This window comes from Balaenoptera physalus (genome assembly GCF_965194825.1).
Source record: "Balaenoptera physalus genome assembly, chromosome: 5".
In the NCBI taxonomy this organism is placed as follows: domain Eukaryota; kingdom Metazoa; phylum Chordata; class Mammalia; order Artiodactyla; family Balaenopteridae; genus Balaenoptera; species Balaenoptera physalus.
The window spans coordinates 76,994,938-77,011,195 of record NC_138884.1 but is presented as its reverse complement, the minus strand read 5'-3'; the positions used below and the strand labels follow the sequence as shown (position 1 = coordinate 77,011,195).

Below are 16,258 nucleotides of genomic sequence, written 5' to 3'. Positions count from 1 at the left end.
TTTTGAGAGGGCTGACTAGTATTTTCTTACTTCACATGAATTCACATTGTAGTTAGCTGAAGTGATGCATGTTGCTCGTGTATTTACTTAGGTAAAGTTATTAGGATTACAGAGTGGGTTGCTGAATTTGGTATGGTTTTTTATCTTACACACCTAGGACAATAGTCATTCATTTAAATAGTCATGTATTTAAATGTGAAAACTAGGTCACATAGTGAAGTCCAGTAGTGCTCTAAAAAAATCTGTACTGTTCTAAAGAAAATCAAGTAATAGTAGACATTAAGAACATTTAATATGCTCTACCTTCCTTAATTTCCCATTTAGTTTGGTGTCTGGGACTCTGCTAGTTTGTATTGTTTGCTGGATTCTTTTAGCTTAGTAATATAGGAAGCAGCAAGGTACCTCAGGATGGATGAGAATTACCATGAAGTGTAGCTCATTTTAGTAGACTTGTGGATGCCTAATGATTTTTGAAACATGATGGCTGCCTTATATATCTTTTTCAATCTTCTTGGTTTTGTAAGTTTAGCATATCCTTTTATTGCATGGGTGGTTAAATAAGGTGCTTCATTCTCCATTTTAAGGCCACTTGCTGCTTTAAGATCTTTCTGTATAAACCTCTTATTCTGGTAAAACATGCACAGAAAAAGTTAAAATAAATTATTGACAGATGTTTCATTGACAAGCAAACACTTGAAAGCAGTTTTTTTCACTGTTTTTTCCTATGCATTTAGTTAATGAATTAGATTACTTTTTCCTCTTTGGGAATAGTTTTGATGCAGTTTTTAAGATTGGATTTAGTAAACCATTCTGACTTTGTTGAAGTTATGGTATAAAATTTTCCTTGAAAAAGTTTTTTATTTTTAAAATTTTTCTACTTAGAAATGTCATTTTTCTTCAAACAAGAAACTGTTGTAATTTGCATGACACATAAATTTTAAATTAGGATTTATGGGCACATTCGACCAATGTAAATTGAGAATGTTTATACATAGCTTATTTCTTAAAGTTTATAATGTGTGCTAATGAGTGAGAGTCACTCAAATTAGTATTTACTGACTTCTATAGAAGTAGACTTAGTGTGCCCTAGGGGTTTATATATATGAATTGGCTATACCCCCTATCTCTGCTCCCACAAGTCAAGGGAAGTAATAACCTTTCCACACTCCTGTCAACAACAGTACAACAATTCACACTAACACTTGAACCTCCCTCATAGCTTTACTAAAGTGAATATCCATCATCTTCCAAGTTACCTTGCACTACCTGCAGTATTTAAGAACCCATTGATCACTTTCCCTATTAAACTGTTAAAATAACAAGATCAGATGTTGATTATCAAACTTAGTGTTAATTTCATGGAGTTTGATATTTGTGTATGCACAGGTGTGCTTTTTTAACTGATGTCTCACTTCGTTTGTGATTACAACTAGTGGGGGAAACCTTGTTATGAAGTTGTTAGACTGGGATTTCATCAGGAAGTCTGACGTTACATTTGAATTGTTGGTCCTCTGCAAGAAAACAGAATGCTGCTTTTGACTGAATAAGCCAGGACAATGAGGCGAGGGGTTTTATTTCAAGGTTTTCTTTGGTGATGGCATAAATACATAACAGGTTATGAAATCCAATTACTATATTAAATTTCATCACTTGTTTTTTAGGTATTCCAATAACTGTACCACCTCCAGGTAAAACTTTTTTCATGTTTTCTCCATCATTGTTAATAAACATGAAATTTCAAGCTTACAGTTACAGGAGGGACAGTGTTGATGTGGTTAGAATGTGGAATAGGCTATTGGGATTTCAAGGTCCTATTTTCAGCTCTGCCTTTGCTTCATTCGAGTTTTGATTAAGATATTTAGTTTTCTTATACTTGTCTTACCCATTTCTGTAGAAATAGAGATTCTGAGAAAATTCTTACCATATCAATTTATTAAAGAAAACAGTATAGGATTAAAAATAAATTTTTATTAAAAATTGTTTTTTCAGACCAATGAATTTTTTATATATGATGAAGTGACTGCAAGAGAAGAGAAAGATCATTTATCTTGACTTTATCATGGTTTCTGATTTTTTTTTTTTTTTTACCCTGCTGGCATAACTCAATGTTGTGAGAAAGTATGTTCTGAACCATACAGATAGGTTGACAGCTGGGCAGATGGTTGTTCATAGAGCAGTGATTAAATTGTTCATTGTTGTAAAGATATGATCAATAGGAGTTTATATGTGGCCCGGTGTTTTTTACATTTTTTTTCAGTTCTTTTTTAATTTTTTTATTTTTTGGTAGTGTGATACAAATATGATAGCAAGTGTGTTTACTGAGTTCAGTTTTAAAAGTCAAGTATAAAGAGAATGAGAGGTGACAATGCTTGGAAGGGTGGGTCTAAATTCAAAATGACCTTGATAAACAGAAAATAGTGGAGTTTAGATAGCATGGGATGGGATAGTATACATATTTAGATGTGGGACAGAGAGTCACTGATTATGTATGAATATGTCTGAAAAAGACTTATTAAGAAAAGTCATAAAGGAATCATTGGTGTGTCTTTATAGGTTAAAAAGAAGTGTGATTTTAAGGCTATATAAAGTAGGATTGTGACTCTAGGACTAATGTAGTAATTGCTAAATTTTACACTTCTAGGATGTTTAATAGAGGAGAACCTAATACTGGACACAGTGAAGATGAGCATGGTGAATTTGAAACAGCTTGAAGCAGGGCTAAAAATGGATTTAAATGGACTTTTGAGAAGGATTAGGAGAACTGGGATTCATTTTTACCTAGAATACTGAAAAGGAAGCTTAGTGGAAGTGTTTTCAAACATGTATTTTGATGGATTGCTTTTTGTCCTCATGCAGATCAGCATATGATTTGTAGTGAGAGAGATTCAAATTATATAATTTAATGTGCTTCCTAATAGTCAGGGTTATTAAAGCTTGGCAGGAATTGGTGTCATAAGGAATTGGTATCATAAGTTGTAGAATCTTCAAGTCTTGTTGGGATATTTTATTGCCTATCTGAATTTGAAAGTGCAGAGTAGATTAACTGTTAAGGTCCCTTGTAGCCATACTCTGTGGTATTTCATTTAGGTTTTGTGAATTATTCAGAATGCAGACCTCATGATATAAAGGTGCAAATTATTTCCTTTCTAAACTAATTAAAAAACTGTATTATGTGCTTTTCTTTATAAATTAGTTCTTTAGGGTTGTGCTATTTAAAACGTATTTTATGATGGATGTTCTCAGCCTTAAGCATTTATATATTTACTGGTAAGATTTTATTTATAAATTATACATTTTAAGGAAATTTCTATACATCATAAACTCTCAAAATATTTTTTGAAAGAGGTAAATGCTATTTTATTTGCTTTTCTTCTAAAATACTTAAAATATATCTGGTGGCAACACTACTACTGTTTTATATATGGAAAAGGTAAGGCATTGAGATTAACTTTCTCACACTCACAAAATGGGCTGTGTGTGGTGCTGAAAATAAGACCGGGTGTCCTGACTCCCAGTTTGTGCTCTGTGTATTAGACCAGACTGTTCACTTAAAGTTATATTCCTCCAAAAATCTGTTCATAAATTTAAGCTCCATTTTTTTTCTGTCCATTATAACATAGAGAAGCACGTTATATCCCCAGAGAAATTTAGTGACACACAGCAACTTTAACTCTTGGCATTAAGTGTATGTTCTATTAACTTTTTTTATCTTATGATTGAATGTTTCAGGTTTTCCTCCTCCACCAGGCGCTCCACCTCCATCTCTTATACCAACAATAGAAAGGTAATCAGTATGGATACTGTAAACTTTTTTTATCATTGATAGGCTTCTGACAGAAGAATCATATGTATCTTGGTAATATTTTCAGAGGTTTAATTTTATAAACAATAGTACCTGCCTTTTAATTCATAAGTCTAGATCTATATTAGTTACTTTTATATAAGATGTTGGAACTATAGCCTAATAACAAAACAGGACAAAGAAAACTAAATGATAGTATTTTGAAATATCTTGCTTTGATTTACGATACTCTTATTAAAGAAACCCCTAGATTGTAAAAACTTGGCTGTAGTCAAGTTTTGTGGGATGTACAAACAGATGACTAGTAATCATGAATAATGCATGTCTGTTTTAGGATTAAGTAAGGATAACTATTTTCAGGGACCACAGAGCAAAGCTGCCTTATTCCTCGCTACCCAGTGCAACTCAGCTTCCACAAAGGAAGATTGGATCCCTTCTGCGTGGCAATAGCCTTATTTTTCATACCCTGCGTTTATGGTTTATGTTATTTGGAATGCTGTGGTAAAGAACATTTACCTCATGGATGGCAATACCATGTTTAACCCCACAGGTTTTGGAATCACACTAACCTGGTTCAAATTTGGCTTCAGAATTTCCCAGCTTTGTGTTCTTAGGCAAGGTTCAAAACTATTCATTGAGACTCAGATTCCTCTTTTACCAAATGGGGGGTTGATAGAGTTGTGAAGATTAAAACAGCTAGTGAATATAAAGCATCAGCACCATTCTTTGCAGATAGAAATAACTAATAAATGGTAGCTATTATTATTTCCTCTTAAGTGGCAAATAAACTCTATAAAAAATACTGTATTTCTGAAAAAGTGATTTAAACTATATAAAAAGAAAAATTGTGAGAACTTTACATCAATAACATCAAACCATGCATATGTTTTTCAAACGAAATGATAAAACTCAGTGAAGTGTGACTTGTGAGACCATAGGATTTAATTTTAAGTTCTTGTTAAACATATATTTGTTTTCACAATCAAAATGTTAAAAAGTAGTATTTGTTGATTCTATCAGTAGGGCTGAATTTCTGATTTTTAATCATTAAAGTCAGTTTTTTAAGGCAAAATTTTAACTAAAGTCTGAAATACTTTGTTAACCTCAAAGTTTCTGTTACTTACTGTGAGTCAGGCTGAATTGATTGGATTACTCATGTTAGTACTAACAAGCTATATTTTCTTTACAAGTAGGTGTTAGGTTTTGAGGTTAAATAGTCTGTGTTTTAAAGTATTAAAAAATAAAGTTACAGAATTACAGCTACCATTATATGGTGGTTAAATAAAAGCCGTAATTCTGCCTTACGTTTTGCATTTGCACCAAATTATTAAAATTCAGAACTTCCTTGCAACACATAAAAATATATTTTTCTTTGACAGTGGACATTCCTCTGGTTATGATAGTCGTTCTGCACGTGCTTTTCCATATGGCAATGGTAAGTGTTATGTTTTAATTGCCCAGATTCAGTTTGAATCAGTAAAGTACTTAAGTACTTTTAAAACAATAGAAACATACTTCCATGGTTTAAAGTACTATCTTACAGAGCAATTAAAAAATATTTACTACAGGGCTTCCCTGGTGGCGCAGTGGTTAGGAATCCGCCTGCCAATGCAGGGAACACGGGTTCGTGCCCCGGTCCGGGAAGATCCCACATGCCGCGGAGCGGCTAGGCCCGTGAGCCACAACTACTGAGCCTGCGCGTCTGGAGCCTGTGCTCCGCAACGGGAGAGGCCGCGACAGTGGGAGGCCCGCGCACCGCGATGAAGAGTGGCCCCCGCTTGCCACAACTAGAGAAAGCCCTCGCACAGAAACGAAGACCCAACACAGCCAAAAATAAATAAATAAATTAATTAAAAAAAAAAAATTTACTACAGGAAGAACTAGGTCCTACATATATTCCAGGTTACTTAACAGAATACTTTTCATTTCTTTATCAACTATACTTTTAAAAATTAACAAATGGTGACACAACGGGGATATTTGTCCCTTGCCTTTTCCTAAAAGGATTTAGGATTTGTCACCAAATTGTCGATCTTCATTGTCCATAATCTTTTTTGTTTAACTCACGGTATCTGACTAACCTCTTTCTCATTTTTCCCCCTCACTGGTTTATCTTTTCTTCTAGATCATTTGGCAGGTTCTCTTTCATGTTCACTCTTGACAACTTTATCCCTTCTAAGGCCTTCTGATACCACTTTCTGCTTAGATTTCTTGATCCATTCATTTATCTTAAAAGAGCTGTGCATTGTACTAGGTTTTAAGGATGCAGTAAACTAGACATAGGTTTGCTTGCCTTCAACAAATTATAAGCTAATGAGGAAACAACCAGGTGACAGAAGAGGGTATCATAGGAGCATGATGGAGGGGTCTCCCACTCCACTGGAGTGGGGTGTAGATAATTTGATTTGGGGTTCAAATCATGTTCAGAAACATTGGGGTGTGAGAGAGTGTGGTAGGCTTTATGAACTGAATGAAGTGTGGTGTGGTCGGAGTGTGGAGAATACGATGAACATCTAGAGATGAGATAAGAAATGGTGTGGGGCGTTACAGCCATGCTGTAGAGTTTAGACCTTAGTCAGAGGGCTGTGAGGAGCCATTTAGTTTTATGCTGATTTGCATAATTGTTAGGTTTACATTTGAAAAGCGTCCATTCTGGCTACTTACTGTGAGGAAATTGGGGATTTGTAGGGTGGGAGAAAGGTGGGAAGGGCAGAGATGCCTGCTTGATTGGGAGAACAAGAAGCTGTTAGAGTAATCCAGGGGAAGAAATTTATAGTCCTGAATTCAGCTGATACCATGGGGGATGGAGAAAATTAGTGGTTCCAAAGGCATTTATGGAGTAGAATCTGTTAAGTCTTGGTGAGAGATCAGATCATAGTATCAGTCATATACTTTCAGTTAACCTTCTAGGTATCTGTGTCAGGGTTTTGTACTGTCCTTCAGACCCACCTTGTTCAAAGCCACATATTCCATTCATTCACATCAAAAGGTGGTCTTTCTGTTATTTGTTTCAGTGGTTATATCACATTTTTTCCCCTGGGCTCCCAGGAAGTCATACTCTTTGGGTTGGAATCTTGCTTCCCCCTCTCATTATTTATGTGACTTTTATAGATCTTTAACCATTAAATGGAGAGCAAAATTCTTCCTCATAAGATCAGAGAGAATACACTGAAGCACGTTAGTCCTGCCATTTAATAAACACTCAAATATTAGCTGTTAATTTTCTGATTATCCCCATCTCCAACAAGCTCCAAGTTCCTTCCCTTTTCTGCACTTGGAGGTGGTTATTTTTCACATCTGTTAATTGAATATAAAGGACTCAGCACAGTGCCTATAATATGTACATACTCGGTAAGCATTACTTATAAAATTAATTAAAATTTATTTTTACCTTTTTTATGGCACTTAACATTTTCTGCTTTGTCATTAAATTCCTGTGTATTTGTTTCAGTACAGATGAACTTGAGGAATAGCCCATATCAGAAAGAATAAGACTTTATTTTTGAGAGATTACCTGTGCAGTTTCCTTGTGGAAGATTTCATTTTAAAAAAACTGGCTAAGCATTTAACTTTTTCTCAAAGTAATATATGCAAATTTTTAATAAAAAAACAAGAGTTTTCTGCTCACTCTTTACCACCCCCTCAGAGATGAGCTTTTTTCCTGCCTTTAATGAGGATGTCTTTAGTACTAACAATGATAAAGCATAGCACAAGAATTAAATAGAGGAAAGTTAGGTTTCTTTATCCCAGTCAAACAAAGCCTTGGAATGAAGATGATAAATACTACTTCCTCTTTATTGGTAATTGTTTTACCTTTATTTTAGAATTTTGTAGTTCATCCTCAAACACTACTAAGTATTTGTAGATGGAAACTGATTTTTCTTGATGTGCATATTAAGATTGTGCTTATAAAGTAATACCTAGTTAAAAAGTAATCTTTGCAGGAATATTGAAGAACTGCAGAGACAAACATTTTTAATGGTTTTTAGTTCTTTTGATGGTCTGCATGGCATTTCTACATAGGCTTATCACCCTATTTCTTGATTTTATAACTTTAGATACCATCTGTTATCTTCCTAGTGTGATAGATGTGTATTTTACTCACTTACCATCATTACTCCTCTCCTATTCTCCTGAAGTGAAATTATATTACTCTCTTTCTTCCTCTTTTTATTTATATACCTACCCTCTGTTTCATGTACCATCAGTCTCTACTACTGTGTGTCTTTCCAAGCCTTCACCTCTTTTTCCATCTCTGCCTCCCCGCTTTGATCAGCTATACTTCTAATATTCTGTCTTGTAACCAAAATTATCTGTGCCCTGACAAATATTTTATTCTAAAAGTTAAACAGTAAACCATAGTTGCATTATTATGACTGTGTAAATATTCTGTACTATAGCGATAATTATACTCAAGCCCCTCAAAGAAGAAATTTTCTATGGCAAATAACATTAAAAGTATCATTTTTTTTTTAACACTTCATCAACTGTGCAAAGTCATACCACATTTTAATTGGGTTCATATTTGAACCATGAGTTTCTCTACCTCAAGTATACAAAGATATTCTTTAATACATTTTTCCCCAAAAAAAGTTTTCAAATTCTTTTTCCTGTGTAAGTTCTTAAGCCATCTGGAATTAATTTTTGCCTACGTTATAAAGTAAAGATGTAATTGTCCCAGTGTTACTTGTTTATTCTTCCTGAGGGATCTACAGTGTCATCTCTCCATTCGTGTATCAAGTTTCCCTGCATGCATGGATCTGTTTCTTACCTTTCTAGACTATTCATTTGGTTAATTTAACTGTCCCTGTGCTAATAATGCCACACTACCTTACTTTTGAGTTGTATAGTAAATCTGATATTTGATCCAGCAAAATCTATCTACCTTATTCTGCTTCAGAAGTATTTTGGGGCCATTGCTCTTACATATCTATTTTAGAATCAACTTTGCAAGTTCCATGAAAAACTCTGTTGATTTTTATTAATAATTAACGCTTATATTATGCATACAGTATGACAAACACTGTTAATTCATGTAACCCTGACAGTCTTATAAAGCAGGCATACTGTTACGACCCTCATTTTATGGACTAGGGAATTTAAGAACAGCCAGATTAAGGCCATTTTCCTAATGTCACACAATAAGTGGCAGAGGCAGGATTTGAAACCTTGTAGCCTCGCTCCAGAGTCCTTTCTCTTACTATACCATGTTATTGTTACATTGATGTTCTAGAACAGTTTGTAGGAATTCATACCTTACGACATTGAGTTAATGTATGAACAAGTACTCTCCATTTAGGGAGGTGTTCTTTAATGTGTTTCAGCTGAGTGCTATAATTGTCTCCATACACTTCTTGCACATCTTTGGTTAGATTTAGTCACAGGTACCTAATATTTTTTTTTGTTCTTATAAATGGTGTATTCATTTAAGCTCCATGTACTGTTTGTATTTGCTTGTATTTAGAAATATAATTGGTTTTTGTTTTATTTATATGTATATATATTGATCAATATATATGTTGATCTTGTAACCTGTTACCTGTTGAACTCTCACTATAATTTGTCTGTGAATTTTCTTCAGGCAGTATCATCTGCAATTCCTTCCGTTTCAGACTCTTATTCCTCACCTCCCCCTGCCCCCAGCCCAGTTTTTTTGGTCTTATTGTTCTGGCTAGGATCTCCGTATAATATTGAAGTACTGAAAGTGGAGTTCTTGTCTGGAGACACCCCCCCCCCTTTTTTTTTTAAAGGAAATGCTTTTATATTTATACTACTAGATTTTTACTCTTAGGTTTTTGATAAAACCCTGTGTCAGTATAAGGAAAATCTCTTCTTGTTTTCCAAGGGCTTTTAAACTGTGAACGGATATTGAGCTTTATCAGATGCTTTCTGAGTTGATCATATTGTTTTCCTTCTCTGTTAATGTGGCAGATTTCTAAATTTTTCTAATATTGAGCCACCTTTTGTTTGCTGAGGTAAACCTAACTTGGTCATGATTGATTACCTTTTTATTTTTTAAAAATAAACACTGACTTATTTAGGATTTTGACAACTAAGTTCATATGTAAGATTGTTCTGTGATTCTCCTTTATTTGTACTGTCCTTAACTGGTTTTAGTATTAAGGTTATACAAGCCACATGGGATAAGTTAGGCAATAATCTTTTTTTCCTATTCTCTGGAAGTTTGTATATTATTAGAGTGATCTGTAGTAAAAGTCACCTGTAAAAGCCATCTGGTCTTGTGGGAAGGTTTTAAATTACGGATTTAATGTCTTTAATAATTATGGGACTAGTCAAGATGTCTTTTCATTCTTGCGTTACTTAATGTGTTGGTCTAAAGTATATAATATTCTCTGTGTTGTTTAATCTCTGCAGCGTCTGTAGTTGTAGTCCCTTATTGGTTCTGATAATTTTTATCAAGTCTCTTTTTTTCTTAATCTTGTCAGAAGATTATCATGTTTTATTGGTCTAGTCTTTAAAAACCAACTTTTAGCTTTGTTTATTGTATGGTAGTTTTCTATTTACTTGATTTCTACTTTTATCTTTATTATCTCCCTTCTGTTAGATTATTCTATTTTTTCCTAGGTTCATAAGTTGAAAGCTTAATTCATTCACTTTCCATCTTTTCTAATGTAGTGTTTTTTAAGATTAATTTCCCTCCAGAACAGTTTTCATCTCTAGACTTTTGATATATTGTGTTTTTATTTATGTTTGGTTTTTTTTTTTTTTAACATCTTTATTGAAGTATAATTGCCTTACAATGGTGTGTTAGGTTCTGCTTTATAACAAAGTGAATCAGTTATACACATACAATATGTTCCCATATCTCTTCCCTCTTGCATCTCCCTCCCTCCCACCCTCCCCATCCCACCCCTCTAGATGGTCACAAAGCACCAAGCTGATTTCCCTGTGCTATGTGGCTGCTTCCCATTAGCTATCTATTTTACATTTGGTAGTGTATATATGTCCATGACACTCTCTTACCCTGTCACATCCCACCCCACCCCCTCCCCATATCCTCAAGTCCATTCTCTAGTACGTCTGTGTCTTTATTCCCATCTTGCCACTAGGTTTTTCATGGCTTTTTTTTTTTTTCCTTAGATTCCGTATATATGTGTTAGCATACTGTATTTGTTTTTCTCTTTCTGACTTCACTCTGTATGACTGACTCTAACTCCATCCACCTCGTTACAAATACCTCCATTTCATTTCTTTTTATGGCTGAGTAATATTCCATTGTATATATGTGCCACATCTTCTTTATCCATTCATCTGTCGATGGACATTTAGGTTGCTTCCATGTCCTGGCTATTGTAAATAGAGCTGCAATGAACATTTTGGTACATGACTCTTTTTGAACTATGGTTTTCTCAGGGTATATGCCCAGTAGTGGGATTGCTGGGTCGTATGGTAGTTCTATTTGTAGTTTTTAAGGAACCTCCATACTGTTCTCCATAGTGGCTGTATCAATTTACATTCCCACCAACAGTGCAAGAGTGTTCCCTTTTCTCCACACCCTCTCCAGCATTTATTGTTTCTAGATTTTTTGATGATGGCCATCCTGACCGGTGTGAGATGATATCTCATTGTAGTTTTGATTTGCATTTCTCTAATGATTAATGATGTTGAGCATTCTTTCATGTGTCTGTAGGCCATCTGTATATCTTCTTTGGAGAAATGTCTATTTAGGTCTTCTGCCCATTTTTGGATTGGGTTGTTCGTTTTTTTGTTATTGAGCTGCATGAGCTGCTTGTAAATCTTGGAGATTAATCCTTTGTCAGTTGCTTCATTTGCAAATATTTTCTCCCATTCTGAGGGTTGTCTTTTGGTCTTGTTTATGCTTTCCTTTGCTGTGCAAAAGCTTTTCAGTTTCATTAGGTCCCATTTGTTTATTTGTGTTCTTATTTCCATTTCTCTGGGAGCTGGGTCAAAAAGAATCTTGCTGTGATGTATGTCATAGAGTGTTCTGCCTATGTTTTCCTCTAAGAGTTTGATAGTGTCTGGCCTTACATTTAGGTCTTTAATCCATTTTGAGTTTATTTTTGTGCATGGTGTCAGGGAGTGTTCTAATTTCATACTTTTACATGTATCTGTCCAATTTTCCCAGCACCACTTATTGAAGAGGCTGTCTTTTCTCCACTGTATATTCTTGCCTCCTTTATCAAAGATAAGGTGACCATATGTGTGTGGGTTTATCTCTGGGCTTTCTATCCTGTTCCATTGATCTATATTTCTGTTTTTGTGCCAGTACCAAACTGTCTTGATTACTGTAGCTTTGTAATATAGTCTGAAGTCAGGGAGCCTGATTCCTCCAGCTCCATTTTTCGTTCTCAAGATTGCTTTGGCTATTCGGGGTCTTTTGTGTTTCCATACAAATTGTGAAATTTTTTGTTCTAGTTCTGTGAAAAATGCCAGTGGTAGTTTGATAGGGATTGCATTGAATCTGTAGATTGCTTTGGGTAGTAGAGTCTGGTTTTTAAATTATTTTAAATTTATGACTTTTTTGACCCCTGAGTTATCAGAAGTGTGTTTTAAATTTGATATATATGGAGATTATTTTCCCATAATTTTTAATTTTTACTTCTAATTTAAATTGTATGGTGGTCAGAGAACATGGTGTCTATTATACTTATCCTTTGAAAGTACATAGTATAATTTTATAGATGTTTCATATGGGTGAGAAGAATGAGTATTCTTTACCTGCCCTGGGCAGTATTCTATGTTATGTCCATTCAGTCAACTTTGTTAGCGGTATTTTGCTCGGTCCTCATGTATCTATAGTGATTTTTTTGTTTGCTTAAAGTGTTAGTAATTGAAAAAGTATGTTAATCTCCCATGATCATGGTGGATATTTCTATTTCTACCTGTATTATTTCTATTAGTTTTTACTGTATAAAAAGTAAGGCAATGGTGTTAGATATTTGGAAGTTTAATTTGTTCTGTCTTCTTGGTCAGTTGCATCCTCCACCTTCAAGTAGTCATGCTTTCTTCCCCGAGTAATCCTTTTTGTATGAGTCTGCTTTAATACAGCTACTCATATGGAAATTGGGGGATATTAGTATTAGTATTTTATTTTATTACTATTTTATTAGTATTTTATTTTATTTTATTAGTATTTTCCTTTTTTTCCTCCCATTCTTTTACTTTGAACCATTTTGTGTGTTTTTTATGTCTCTTCAGCATTTAGGTAGAATTTTTTAAAGTACAAATCAGTAATCTCTGTCACTTAACTGATTAATTAATTCAATGCCTTTTGTATTATTGTGATTTTTGAGCTATTTACACTTGTCTCCCATACCCGCATTCTTTCTAATTCTGTTTTGAATTGACTGAATTTTTCAGGTGATTTTTTAAAAATTCTATTTTTCCCTACATTGTTTTGAAATAATATACTTATTTCTGTTTTTTAGTGGTTACTCTTGAAATGTAATATGCATATATCTGGTAGAAGTTTTTTTTTGGTGACCTCTGTTGTTTATAACTTTCGCTTATTTTTGTTTATGAATGCCTTTGTTTTAGTCTTATTCTTGAAATATAATTTTGAGTACATATTTCTAGGTTGATTGTTACTTTCTTTCAGCACTTTGAAGATGTCCTTATGTATTCTGGTTTACATTTTTTTTTTTTTTTTAAACCCCACATTTATTTATTTATTTTTTGGCTGTGTTGGGTCTTTGTTTCTGTGCGAGGGCTTTCTCTAGTTGTGGCAAGCGGGGGCCACTCTTCATCGCGGTGCACGGGCCTCTCACTATCACGGCCTCTTGTTGCGGAGCACAGGCTCCAGACGCGCAGGCTCAGTAGCTGTGGCTCACGGGCCTAGTTGCTCTGAGGCATGTGGGATCTTCCCAGACCAGGACTCGAACCCGTGTCCCCTGTGTTAGCAGGCAGATTCTCAATCACTGCGCCACCAGGGAAGCCCCCCTCTGGTTTACATTTTTGATGTATTGGGAAGTTTGTGGTGTATCTAATTCTCGTTTGCTGTTCACCTTGCAAAATGAAGAGTCTTTATATGTTAGATCTTTAAGGTTTGTTTCTGGGTATTTACCCAGACTGTGGGTATTCACCATATGTTATTTCTATATTCTATATATAAAATAATTTTCTTTTTAATCTAGTGAAGCATTTTTGTGGGATATTTACTTTTTTTGGTCTTTCTTGTTTTTTAAGTACCATAACTTTTAACTATTATTATTTTTTCTCTGTAGTTGCCTTTCCCCATCTTCCTGGTTCTGCTCCTTCATGGCCTAGTCTTGTGGACACCAGCAAGCAATGGGACTATTACTCAAGAAGAGAGAAAGACCGAGATAGAGATAGAGACAGAGACCGAGAACGAGATCGTGATCGAGACAGAGAAAGAGAACGCACCAGAGAGAGAGAGAGGGAGCGTGATCATAGTCCCACGCCGAGTGTTTTCAACAGGTATGTTCAGCGTGCAGGAATTTGTACACCTGTATTTTATATGCACTTTAGAATTTATATTCAGTGCCAGGATGGAAAATCCACTACAATTGGGAAAGGATTGCTTGAAGAGTAGTTAGGATAGCCATTTTAAAAGCGTCAAGGCTGTTTATTCATAAGGACTTCCCACTATCTAAAGCAGCAGTCTTCAAATTTGTTTGTTCACTTCTTCCTTAAAACAATTTTGAAAACGTCGTACCTCCTCACATATTTTTATCTTGCCATCAAAAATTTTTCACCTTAAGTATAAATAGTTGGCTATATAGATATAATTTCCAGTCTGTTATAAATCTCACAATTTTAAAATAAAGTTATCATTACTCTATTAAATATATCCAGTGGATTAAGAATACTGTAGTGATTTGCTAAACATCATTATCCATTTTAAAAAAATGTATAAACAAGCTCTGTGACAGTTGGAAATTCTCTGCTTCTTTTTGTGCTTGAATTCTTACTTCTGAGCCACGACCCCCAAAGAATTTTATTCTAATGCAAAATTTTTTTTTTTCTTGAAAAAGTTTTTTTAATTGATCCATCCTGTCAATCTTCCCTGCAACATACCTATGTAAGTTAAAATGTATTCAAAAATTAATGACCATAAGATTAAGTATTTAAAAATTTTTTGATTTGTTATTTATTTTTATATATAAATATAATACAAATTATGAAAATAATTTAACAGAACTACATTCTTTAATGTGGTGAAAGAGCTTCTTCCCATCCCTAAGTAATATTTGTATCCATGAATGAATGTTACTACTGTTAGGGGGAAAAAGGCTTTGCCATTAATTATATTTCTTTCTTTCTTTTTTTTTTTTTTTATATATTGATGTAAGCATTGAGAAACCTTGTTCACATAAAATATGTAAATAAGAATTGATGGAATTTTGTTGCGGCTCTGTCACTCAATTATTTGAACACTTTAAGATTTAGTGATGTGTCAAAATTACACCGCTAACCTGTCATCAAAAGTTATTTTTAAGAATCTGTTAGCTCATGGCTCAGTTTTCTTAAAAGCAGATAATTGGAAACCAACTGATTGTTACTCGGTGTAATTGCTTTCTATGGCTGCTGCAGTAAACGTACCATAAACTGGTTAGCCTAGAACAACAGAAATTTACTCTCACAGGTCTGGAGGCTAGAGGTCTGATATCAAGGTGGCAGCAAGTTTAGTTCCTTTTTGTAGGCTTTGAGAGAATTTGTGCCCCGCCTCTCTTGTAACTTCTGGTGGTTGTTAGCAATCCTTGGTATCCCTTGGTTTGTAGATGATGCTTCACTCCAATCTGTGTCTCTGTCTTCACACAGCATTCTCCTCTCTGTGTCTGTGTACAAATTTCCCTATTTTTATAAGGATAACAGTCTTTGGATTAGGTTGCAACCAAATCCAGTCTGACCTCATCTTGCCTTGATGATTACATCTGCAAAGACCCTGTTTCCAAAGTCTTTAGTTTTCTCAGTTTCTTGGAAGAACACCAAAAGGGCTTTACCAAGACTTATCAGAAGACTACCAATTATACTTAATACTCTTTATTTTAGAGGTACCCTGTTCAACTTAATGTGCTTAGAAAGGGTTAGGAAAATGGAAATATATCTTTTCCAAAATGTCTTTAAGAAATGAAACACCTTTATGTGTATTTGATATTTATTTTCATGCAAACCTGGAGCTGCAAATTTCCCCCATTCTGTTTATGGAAAATAGCTACCAAATAACTTAATTGGTAAAAGACAGCTCCTATTGTCAAGCCAGCCAGCCACATCACACCCAATTTCTATGGGAAAAAAGTCTGACTTCATTTTTCTGTTCAGTTAAATGAGTTAATCCATATTTCCTATCTAAGTCTAAGATAAAATAGTCACAGAACTCAAAATAAGGTGCTGCCTCCCCAGCACTTTGTTTTGCTTTCCTTCAGAAGGAATTTTTGGTTTTCTTTTTTTTACTAGTTCAGGGAAAATTCTTATGACTCCACCACACTACTCTACACGATATCTGACGTTAGA

At 34.5% G+C, this 16,258-nt stretch overlaps 1 protein-coding gene across 45 annotated transcripts in view; it reads left to right on the top strand.

Moving 5' to 3' along the window:
• The window catches only part of FIP1L1 (factor interacting with PAPOLA and CPSF1), a 313,257-nt gene that overhangs the window by 44,603 nt on the left and 252,396 nt on the right, over positions 1-16,258 (top strand). For 22 of the 45 annotated variants that reach the window (XM_082462275.1, XM_082462277.1, XM_082462308.1 and 19 more), the window contains 4 exons: positions 1,662-1,688; positions 3,730-3,784; positions 5,182-5,237; positions 14,008-14,221. In XM_082462275.1, the coding sequence (XP_082318401.1) occupies positions 1,662-1,688; positions 3,730-3,784; positions 5,182-5,237; positions 14,008-14,221 (352 nt within the window). Of the gene's footprint in view, positions 1-1,661; positions 1,689-3,729; positions 3,785-5,181; positions 5,292-14,007; positions 14,222-16,258 lie in introns of all 45 variants that reach the window. The other 23 variants (XM_082462303.1, XM_082462293.1, XM_082462283.1 and 20 more) reach the window with 7 other exon arrangements.